General features: G+C 42.4%; 2 protein-coding genes across 2 annotated transcripts; both read right to left on the bottom strand.

The window, feature by feature from the left end:
• Nucleotides 1-5,864: 5,864 nt before the first annotated feature.
• On the bottom strand, nt 5,865-6,374 carry LOC131228106 (chaperone protein dnaJ 20, chloroplastic-like). The gene has a single exon (XM_058223937.1). The coding sequence runs from the start codon at nt 6,372-6,374 to the stop codon at nt 5,865-5,867; it is 510 nt and encodes a 169-aa protein (XP_058079920.1).
• Nucleotides 6,375-11,189: 4,815 nt separating this feature from the next.
• On the bottom strand, nt 11,190-11,699 carry LOC131228105 (chaperone protein dnaJ 20, chloroplastic-like). The gene has a single exon (XM_058223936.1). It carries the CDS (start codon nt 11,697-11,699, stop codon nt 11,190-11,192), a length of 510 nt encoding a protein of 169 aa, XP_058079919.1.
• Between the last annotated feature and the right edge of the window lie 92 nt (nt 11,700-11,791).

The following is an 11,791-nucleotide window of genomic DNA, read 5'->3' as shown; positions in this document are numbered from 1 at the left end:
GTAAATGCTTCTGTTACTCGGAAGGGCTGGATCACGAACCCTACTCTACCCGCACGTGCCAAACTGGCATGCGTGTGAGTGAGATCTGGACCGGTCGTTAGATTGGGCCCACTTCTTTCGTGTCGTGTCGCGGAAACACTCGTGTGGAAACTGAAACCAAAAATGAAAGGCTATCAAACAGATGCATGATATAATACTCAGCACATGTTCTTAGATTGTAAAAGTGGGACCCATGTTTATGTTTTAGTTATCTAAACCGTTGATATTATGGACCCCTCTCTGAATGGTCCAGGAACTGAAGATCTCTTTGATCGGAAAATCCTAAAACTTTCAACAGACGGTCAACAAAGAACCCATCGAGAAATACAATACAGCAACGGTTCTCATTCAATCAATGCAAGGCAGAAGCCTGGGATCTTTTAATCAGGGTTATTATTTGGGCGTGGACCATCCATGGTGTGCCCCACAATATCAATGTTTTGGGATCACTGAAACATGGGCCTCATGTGTTCAATCCCTCTTTCCGACTACCGACCGTCCAGATGTGGTCCATTCGATAATCAGAATAGCGTGATTGTCCAGGCCACCGGGGAACGACTGATTAACCGTCGGGATCTGGGAAAGAAGATCTATAGGGGTGTACATGAACCGTGTTAGCTCAGTTAGCTTGCTTGACTCAGACACGAAAAAGTACAATTCAACTCAGTTGAGTTCGAGCCAAGTTGAGTTGATCTTTTCAGCTCGGAAAAATTTTGAACTGAGTGTGTGCTTGCCTGAGCTTGACTCGGCTCGGATTGAACTAGTTCAATGACCCGATCATTCTGATATTAATGATGCTCACCAAGTATTTGATGAAATAACTCAAGGAAGTGCCAGATACTGGCAAGGAAAGTATGCATATGAAACAATTATCATTTTTCTTTAATTTTGATGTTGTGGATAAGGTGTTTGACAAAATGCTTGTAAAAAGCTATTATTGTTCTATATATGGTGAGAAAGTGAAAGTCCACACCGTATATATTTGTAAAAATATTGTAGAGATCAATTTTGACTCGAACCAGCTCGAATTAATCCAAGTTGCTAACTGAATTGAGCCGGGCTGGCCTATCAAGCTGAGGACCAAGCTAGCCAAGTTCAAGCTTGGGTCAACAAGTGGCCGAGTCTAGCTGAGGCCAAAGTCAGCTCAACTCAGTGTGCACCCCTAGAGATCCATCTGCTTGATAGCTTTGAGGACGAGCTCAATATGTATCAAGCACGATTGTTGGTGGCCCACTACCTGAAGAATGGCAGTTGAGGATCATTGATCTAACTTTCTATCTAGCGTGTTATATCCATGAATGGCCCACCTTGTCCACCATCGAACACCAAACAAATTAGACGACTCTAGCCATCAATCTTCCCTGTTGAATGTTAATCATCTTCTCTTGCACCATCCATTTGAAAACCGCTAATCAGATGGCTGAGATCATACGACAGATGTTGCTTTTAGCATGGGGCCACTAGATACACCGTGGTCCCTGCCATATGATCCTCGTCCGGAGGATACGCATACCGTCGTTGGGCCTTAAATACATACAAGCAGGGCCCAGTCTTTTTTGATCCAGACCGTTTATCTGGTGTTCCCCATCACTGTTGAACCATTCGAGGAAAAGAGTCACAGCAAGGGAACGGTGGTCCTTCTGATCAGTGACCAGCAAACGGAAAGTTGGTGTGTGTGTGTGTGTGTGTGTGTGTAACGTAGCACATGATCAACGGTCCACTAAGGTTTGGCCCAGATATCTTATGCGTTTCAAGTACTCCCATGGCTAAAGAGTCCAAACCGTTGATAATGTGGGCCCCACTGATCGACCGTAGATAAATGACCAGCTCTGGATTCTCTTAGGACCCAACTGGACCCACCTTAGATGGATCTGGATCTGACCCAGACCAAGCCCTTATACTAATGGATCGATTCCGGGGTTGAAATGCAGACCCCATTATCAATTAGCTCAGGTTTAGAACTCCCTTCGAGTCGAACCAATAGGACCCTCCTTAACCCATATGCTATGTCAAGCCCCAGCCCGAGCCTGGCTGGGCCCTTTATTACAGACATGGTTGGGTCAGACTGACCAAGGCCCAATTGTAATGGGTCTATTTTCAGCCGTTGATATGGGGCTGGGCTTGTAAGGATGATTTAACCGTGATTGACATAAGCTGTCATCGGACCTAAAAATTGGACCATCTTCGGATAAGGGTCGGACCTTGTCTTATCCAGTAGGGCTTGGACTGACCATGACACTACCCAATCTTGGCCGTTGACCACATTGGGCCACAACTGAGAATCACATCAAAGAAAATAAGAAGTGACGGAGGGTCAATCAGACCCGATTATTGGGCCTGGTCTGTCATGGGTCCGATCTTGGGCTGTGTCTAGCCTACCCATTAAATTCAAGGGTTCAATTTATTTAAAGCTTTTATATAGAAGCTTTGCCTGGCATGGCCAGCACGTGTGGTGATTACAGGCCGAGAGGATGCAAATTGGGTACTACCCCACTAGGACTTTGCTAGAGACGGACGGTCCTGACAAGGCTAACTGTGGGGCCCACTGATGTATATCCGATGTATGTGTTTTATCCATGCCGTGAATCATTTTAGATCATGAACACAGGAAGGAGGCAGATTGGAGGCTCAAGTAGACCACATCAAAGGAAGCAATGGTGACAATGACTCTTACAATTGAAACCTTAACATTTATTTGTCATCCAATCTATTCATAAAGCCACATAAATCTTAAATGCAGTGAAAGTACGGAGGAATATTGAATGTGGTTAGGTGTGTGTGTATGATCCTCACAAAGCCCCTAATAAGTATGGTTGTAATCAAATTTAGTTAGCCCAGTTAACCCACTCAACTCAACTTGAAATAAATTGATTTTTTTAGTTGGAAAAAATTTTGAGACAAGTCCACGCTAGACTGAGTTTGACTCAATTGGGCTTTAAATTTGACTTGGTTCAAATTGATTCAACTCGGATCAAATTCACTTAGTATAAATATTTTATAAATATTTATATATTTAAATAAATTATATATTATATATATTATATATTAAAAAGTTTGAAACCTAAACTCAAACTCAACCCATAGTCTCAAACTTAACCTTGAACTCGAACTCTAACTCAACTCAAGTTGGCCTGAGCTGCTAGCCAAGCTAAGCCACGTTGACCAATTAAGCTCGGGGACCAAACCAAGCGAAGTCAAGCTGGCTTAGCCTGATGGGCGAGTTGAGCTGAACTGGACCAAGTTTCACTCAACTGAAGTAAAGCAGGAGTGGATTATACTTCACCCAGCGGCATATCATTGTCATGCAGTATGGTCAAGTACACACTGAAATCAGAATGCGTACTTAGTTGTGCTTTTATCACGCTGACTAAACTCTCTTGGGGCCACCATGAATGTATGTGGTTTATCCACACTCTCTATTATTTTTTACAAGCTCATTTTAAGAGTTAAGCCCAAAATTAAAGTATATCCAAAGTTCAAGTGGACCAAACCATGGGATTGAAACCTTTCTAAGTCCCACAATAATGTTTATTTGTCATCCAACGTGTTCATAAGATCACCGCAAATTGGTTGAAGGGAAAACACAAATGTAAGCTTATCCAAAACTTATATGGCTCCAGGGATTTTTCAACGGTGGACTGTCAATTCACACGGTTTCCTGTGCTATAATTCACGGTGATAAAATACATGAATTACTGTCGACCGCACATAGTTTACGCATTTCCCAATACAATTCCTGTTAAACGGAAGTGGATTGGCTGGTGTACCACACGCCTAATAGGTAGCTGATGATGTAGATACATGTTGTGCGAAGATAAGCTCCATGCTTCCCTGGTTGCACGTTATACAAACAATTCAAAGGAGATCAAAGCTACGTACCCTACAATGATGTATTTATTATATATACTGTGCATCCATTTTTTCCGAGGTCATTTTAAATTACTATATAAAAAAATAATTATATCCAAGGATAAAATGGACCACACCAAAAATAGTAGTAAGGATAATGATTTTCACCTATAAAAAATTCATAGGGCCCAACATAAAGTTTTTTTTACATCAAATCTATTAATAAGTAAAAAAATTACAGGTGAAGAGGAAAAACAAATTTCATATTGATCCAAAACTTTTGTAGACGTTCAATCCCTCATTGTTTTTTTTAAATGTGGTCAACTTGATTTTTAGATATGTCTTATTTTTCAGATCAAGCCTTAAGACGAGCTCGCCAAATGGATAGACTGCTTGGATATAATACATACCTTATAATGGGACCCACAAAACTTGCTAACGTCAATACACAGATATATAGCTGGTGTGTGGTACACTAGCGACCAGCTTCCTTCTACACACCAATGATAAATAATATCCGGCCGTGACATCAGCGATGACGCCTCCGAGCAACGCCTAATCCGCTCACCACCCATTCGTGTCAATCACCGGAGGAAACGGATTGGCTACTCCCCCTGCCACCAGCCCCTGGAGGGTGGTCGGTGTTCTGTGGGCCCCACCATGATGTATGTATTTCATCCATTCCGTTAATCCATTTTTAAATATAATTTTATGGCTTCTTCCAAAAAATGAGAGAGATATAAATCTCAGGTGGACCACACCACAGGAAAACAATACTGATTGGATATCCACAATTAAAATTCTCCTAAAGCCCACTGTACTGTTTATTTAACATCTAATCGGTTGATTAGGTCATCCAGGCTCAGATGAAGGGAAAAAATAAAAATCATCTCGATCCAAAACTTTTATGCCCCTAAAAGGTTTCTAATGGCCTACTCTCATTCAAAACTGTTTCGTGTAATGTGGTCCACTTGAGATTTGGATATACCTCATTTTTGGTCTCAAATCATAAAATGATCTGGAAAAATATGTGGACGGCATGGATGAAACACATGCATCATTCTGGAGCCCACAGACCACCGACCAGCAGCCAATGGCTGGTGGCAGGGGGAGTAGCCAATCCGTTTCCATCACCGGATTGGAAGACGTAGGTGGTATGTTGACCTCACCCAGTTCAACGGGTCCATTTGATCAATAGCTTTTAATATGGACGGACAAGATTGTTTACGCAAAAGTAGGTCCAATCAACAATTCGATACTTCTATTTATTAGGGCCCATCATCGATTGCTTATCATTCCAAAGTATCACTTTTGCCAGGCAATCACAACCATCCCATCCATGTCCTGGAAAGGAACGGCTAAATAAAATAATGTCAAATCGGTGGTGATTGAACCATCCGATCCATGCGATTTTTTCACAGTGGCACATAAGCTGTGTTATAAACTCAATAGACGGTTCGGATCAATCGATTGGAATGCCAATGTCAACTGATGAAACTAAGAGCACTATAACTTACAGTGCTCTGAGACCACTGAAACATTTCTGTTTTTAATTTCCATAAATAGTTAACACGTATTTACATACATCTACCAAGGAATGTACAAATATTATTAAAAAAAAAACATATTCCACAGGACTACCTATTCAGGTGGTCCCACGGCTTCTACTTAGCCAAAAGGATGGTGACTACCAGAGCATTAAGTGATCACCTTTTTAATAACTAATACCGCAGACCACCAAAAGTGGACCCGGTCCTCAGTGGGACCCACATGAGATTGCGGAAATTTTTTTCTATAAAAACTTACAAGTATTTACATCTACAAACGAATTTCCAATAAAATATTTACAAAATATCAATAATAAAAGAAAGAACCATGGTCCACAGGACTACCAACTCAAGTAATCCCACGGCTCTTACCAGTCGAAACGAGACCACCAGCATAATCCCGAGGGCCACCAGAGGTGGGCGCCCTCCTCATGCACGAGAATTTCCAGCAGCAGCTGCTCTCATACGTCTCCCCCAAGAGACTGACGTGGCACGTCCGTACGATCGGGTCCTCAGACCCGCCAGCTGCGATTCCCAGTCCCCAAAACCCGATTTCCTAATCCCGCTTTTCCTTAATAAAACGCCGTTAAAACCGCTCTTAAGCCGGTAATCGTAGTCCTCCCGAAGCACAGGGTCTGACAGCACTCTGTACGCCTCCCGAGCCTCTATGAACTGCTTCGTAAAATCCTCCTTTTCGTTATCTGACCGACACGTGTCCGGATGCCACCTCCGCGCCATCTTCCGAAACGCGGCCTTTATCTCGTCCTGACCAGCGCTCTCGGTCACCGACAGGAGTTCGTACATCGTCGTGGGACGAGCTGACGTGGCCACCGAGGCAGAAAACCGGGGCTTGTAGTGGAGTCTGGTTTTAGGGAAGAGCGGTTTTGGGTTGGAAAGCGGTTTTGGGGTGAGAGTGAAGGATGGAAGGTGGTATTGCATGGTGTTGGGTTTTAGACTTGGAAGAGAGCGTTGGAGAAAAAGGATATGAGATGAAGTGGGAGCATGTTAGGGTTTATATAGGTAGGGGGAAAGCGAGGTGGGGCCCACTTAAGAAGCTACGGTTTCGATTTCGTGTTTGGGTGATTTCTTTTGGGGGACGTGGTTTTGGTTGTTATCCAAATCCAAATTCTCCATCTGTAATGACTAAAATACCCTCGGATATTTCTTTTTATTAGGGTTGGTTATGGGAAGGGGAGAGTGGTGGTGAAACATTTGTGGTGCCCTTGGCGTACGTGTGAGACGATCCGGACCATCCAATCCACGGCCCTTTTGTGGATGGGTCGTAGGTTGAGAACTACAGTAATCTAACGATCTCAGCCGTCTGATACTAACTCGGGAATTTGGATAGCCGAACGTTTTATAGTAAACGGCCTATATGATTGTTACATGAATGGATTGTTAAGATGGTTCCGGCTTTTGGATTGTCTCGATTTCTGATTCGCTGTATGCAAATCGTATGTGTACGGTGGATGAGTAAATAGTGGTGAACTTGGATTTGGAGTCTGTGAGTCGCTTGATTGCTGCCCTTCTGATGACCTATGCATGATCCGGGCCGTTCACTGGCGTGTCAATGGTTGGTAAAATAGAAAGGGTAACAATCCACATTACACGGAATTCAGTGGTTATGATTGGAGTGTTTTCTGTGGTGTGGCCCACTTGAGTTTTGAATCTACTTCATTTTTACTATCGAATCGTAAAAATGGGTCCACCAAGCGTAGCAGGAAAACCGCCTCCGCAAAAATCAGGTTGGTACACAGCTTCTGCGTTGACTATAGGCTGTTAGTCATTTCCACACCCAGATCCATAGCTCAAGTGGTAGACTGAGTGAAGGATCCCTTGTTTCAACACTGAGGTCTTGGCATCGTTTCCCTAGTGGGGGTGGCTAACAGTAAAGCGTGATCTGACAATGGGTGTACTAACACGCTAACAAAAAAAATAAAAAGAGGCTACTAGTCATTTCCGTTTTGTTTTTTCAAACGTGTTCCCCGCCTGATGAGTGGACCGGCCTATCTTTGTGCCACGGTCACTGGGCCCCACCTGATGAACGTCCCAGATCTCACAGTCGTGATAATTGTCCCTTCCTGTCTGGTCCTCAAACTGCCTTCCTGCAAATTGCATCAGCATTTCTAATTCTACATCATAGATCAAGTGTCCATTTCGTGTTCACCGGCCAGCTTATCAACCCATAAGAATTTAAGATAAGATGAAGGGAGAGTTATCATCTATAGATATTTTGAGCATATAAAAAGGACAACCAAATGGATTCTGAGATTAATCTAACTGCTAATGTATGGGTCCTATCCATACCCATCCATCCAATTTTTTTTTTCCATTTTAGGGTATAAGCCCGAAAATGATACAGATTGGAGGCTTAAGTAGATCACACTACAAGAAACTGCTGTGATAATGATTCTCACCGTTAAAACTTTTCTAGGGCCCACAATTATGTTTATTTTCCATCCAACCTATTCATAAAGTTACAGGTCTTGGATGAAGAGAAAACACAAATATCAACTCCATACAAAACTTTTGGGGTCCTCGAGAAGTTTTCAATGGTAAGAGTTTAATCCCGTTGTGTAGTCCACTTGAGCCTTGGACCTGCCTCATTTGTAGGCTTATACCCTAAAATGATACTAAAAAATAGATGGACAGTGTGGATAAGACATACATCATGGTGGCCACTCAAAGCTCCTGGCGGTTACCAGCTGGAGACCGGCAAGGGTAGGATGCAATCCCATCCCCACATGGCTGGGTTGTTCGCAAAGTCAGTAGAAACCCTATCACCATCTAATAATCCCGTGTGTTTGTTGGCCGATATTTGAACGATCCACCAACCTTTCCACCTTTAAGCCACTGATGGGATGAATAGTGTTCATAGGCTCCAACCAAAACATTAAAAAGAGTTACTTACGGAGAAGAGAGATTAACATCGAAAGACATACTCACAACCAAAACTTTAAATGCGGTCATTCTCTTAATAATAGGTGGCAAGAAGATACAAGTTATGTAAATGCAAAAGAGCACGCTAACACTAAGGCGGTGAAGCTAGCATAAAGACACATGACCGGATATAATTAGGGGTGTACACGGATCGAGCTAGCTCGATTAGCTCACTAGACTCAACTTGAAAAAGCTCGGTTCAACTCGGTTCGAAGCCGAGTTCGAGCTGATTTTTTTAGCTCGAAAATGAGTTCGAGCCGAGTTTAAGCTGGCCCCAGCTCGACTCAACTTGGATCGAACCAATTCAGTGACTCGGTTACTTTGATATTGATGTTGCTCACCAAGTGTTTGATGAAATGACTCAAAGAAGTGTGGCTAGTGGCAAGGAAGGTACGTATATGAAACCAACATCTTTTTTTTTTCTTGATGTTTATGTTGCTTAGAAGGTGTTTGATAAAATACCTATAAAACCATTGCTGCTATCTTAAATACAGTGAGATTTAGAAGGTGCAGTTCAGGTGCTTGTGAAAATACCTCAATGGCGAACTCGGCTCGATCTTGGCCCGAGCTGCTGAACGAATCGAGCCGAGCTGGCCAGTCAAGCTCGAGGACCAAGCCGACCCGAGTTCAAGCGGACCTGAGTTTGAGCCGAGGTCAGCTAGTGGCCGAGCCAAGTCGAGCTGAGGCCAGCTCAACTCGGTTCTACTCGATGTATGCCCCTAGATATAATTAGCCACATACATACGAAAACTTACCGACGTTGTGTTACAAAGAGAAAACAACTTGGAAATGTATATATAAGCAAATACTATAGCATGCTAGTTAGTCTTGAATTAAAAGCGTATTAGGCTAAGGCTATTAACTTATTAGTTAATCAATCCTTATAGGCTAATGAATTATACATAAGGCCATTGCCTATGCAAATCTATAAAAGCAGGAAAAAATAAAGAGTTGGAGACACTCATCAATCGAATATAAGAAATCTCTTATTCAATTCAACACTACCTATCTTATCTTTTCCTTTCACATGGATGTTTATCTTACCTTAGTTTTAATTTAACTTCTCCACTTATGTCCAGCGCAATGCTACAAGAAGTTCATATTGATTAACGTAGCTTTATTTTAGTTTTATCCACTTTTATTTATGCATCAACGTAGTAAATTGAAATTGGTTTAGCTTCTTGTCCAATTTGATCTTTGTATTCTAAATCCCCAAGTCCTAAGCAATTTCTCTAGGCCATGACCAATTGGTCAAATCACGAGTACAATCTCATGGCTGTCCTTGTTCACATGATCGTCAAGCATCCATGGCCAATTGGCCTGCATGAGTTGCCGTTGAAAATATCTTTGTTTTATTATTTACTTATTGATTGGATTACATTCATATTTAATTTAATAAAAATCGATACTTGGCGTTATATTTTATATTTTTTTCTTTAGGTGTTTACTTTGATAATAAACGACACAAGCTATCACTATGGTAATAAAAAGTCCTTGCATCCAAGGCAAATGGGCACTGATTTGTGACCTTGTTTGTAAATCACGTGAGTCATTATGTCAGGAAGTCGGTTGAGCCCTTAGAAGCTAAAGACCGAATATATAAGTGGAAGTGTAACATCAAAGAACAAAAAACATATATACGAGGTTGACTATGTGACCCTAACCCTCGAGCCAAAACAATATAAACTTCTATATGATTTTAACCCTATTGGGTAAACCCTTTATCGATCATTCCTTAGCTAGCGTTATTTGGACATACTTAGATTGGCTTTAGAGGACTTGAGTTGCTAAAAAAACTGCACAATTCCAGTAACCATTAGTCCTACAGAACCTACCTTTGGACCGACCGAAATCAATTAAAATAAGTCAACATGCTTGATAGAAATCCAAGGTATTTCAGTTGTAACCAAATGCCACATCCAGTCCAACCAAAGACCATATTTGGTCCAATCGAAAACCACATTCGGTACAACCGAAAGTGCAAAAATCTATCCAACGGCTTTCCTGTCTAATTTAGTGTGACCGTAACTTCATTTGTTCCGACCGAATACTAGCTTTTCTGCTAGTTTTATGACGGTTAAAAGTTGATACACATATATAGAACATTCGGCCTTTGAGTATTTTAATGGATTTTTGATATAATAAAAGTTTAAATGAATCTCACTCAAATTCCACACCCCAAGCCTCTAATTCAATAAAGAGATTTGATTAATTACTCTAACAAGAATTCCGAAAACCCATAAAATTAGAATCCTCAATAGACAGTTCGGATTCATCGATTGGAATGCCCATGTGCAGTGATGCATGCAACCGGGAGCACTCTAACTTATGCTCTTACACTACTGAAGCATTTATGTTTTTAATTTCCCTAAATAGAGTTTTAATTTCCATAAATATATAACAAGCATTTACATCTGCCCAGGAATGTACAAATATTATTAAAAAACAAAAAACAAAAAATCATATTCAACGAGACTACCGACTCAAGTGGTCCCACGCCTTTTACTCAGCCAAAAGGATGGTAACCACCAGAGCATCAGGTGACCACTGTTTTAATAACTGATACCGTGGACCACCAGAAGTGGATCCGGTCTGCAGTGGGACCCACCGTGAGATTGCGGAAATTTTTTTCCCTAAAAACTTGCACGTATTTACCTCTACAAACGAATTTCCAAAAAAATCAATAATAAAATAGAGAACTATAGTCCACAGGACTACCAACTCAAGTAATCCAACGGCTCCTAGACGGCTCCTATCAGTCGAAACGATGGGACCCACCAGCACAATCCCGAGGGCCACCAGAAGTGGGCCTTCTCATGCACGAGAATTTCCAGCAGCAGCTGCTCTCATACGTCTCCCCCAAGACACTGACGTGGCACGTCCGTACGATCGGGTCCTCAGACCCGCCAGCTGCGATTCCCAGTCCCCAAAACCCGATTTCCTAATCCCGCTTTTCCTTAATAAAACGCCGTTAAAACCGCTCTTAAGCATGTAATCGTAGTCCTCCCGAAGCACAGGGTCGGACAGCACCCTGTATGCCTCCCGAGCCTCTATGAACTGCTTCGTAAAATCCTCCTTTTCGTTATCTGACCGACACGTGTCCGGATGCCACCTCCGCGCCATCTTCCGAAACGCGGCCTTTATCTCGTCCTGACCGGCGCTCTCAGTCACCGACAAGAGTTCGTACATCGTTGTCGGACGAGCTGACGCGGCGACGGCGGCAGAGAACCGGGGCTTGTAGTGGAGTCTGGTTTTAGGGAAGAGCGGTTTTGGGGTGGGGAGCGGTTTTGGGGTGAGAGTGAAGGATGGAAGGTGGTATTGCATGGTTTTGGGTTTTAAACTAGGAAGAGAGAGTTGGATAAAAAAAAGGATATGAGAGGTAGTGGGAGCTGGTTGGGGTTTATATAGGTTGGGGG

Source organism: Magnolia sinica, chromosome 15 (genome assembly GCF_029962835.1).
Source record: "Magnolia sinica isolate HGM2019 chromosome 15, MsV1, whole genome shotgun sequence".
Taxonomy (NCBI): Eukaryota; Viridiplantae; Streptophyta; class Magnoliopsida; order Magnoliales; family Magnoliaceae; genus Magnolia; species Magnolia sinica.
Note: the sequence above shows the minus strand (reverse complement) of the source record. Positions and strands in the feature narration are given on the sequence as shown.

Coding starts and splice junctions, on each gene's coding strand:
- LOC131228106 (XM_058223937.1), bottom strand. CDS start 6,374: ATGCAATACCACCTTCCATCCTTCACTCTCACCCCAAAACCGCTTTCC.
- LOC131228105 (XM_058223936.1), bottom strand. CDS start 11,699: ATGCAATACCACCTTCCATCCTTCACTCTCACCCCAAAACCGCTCCCC.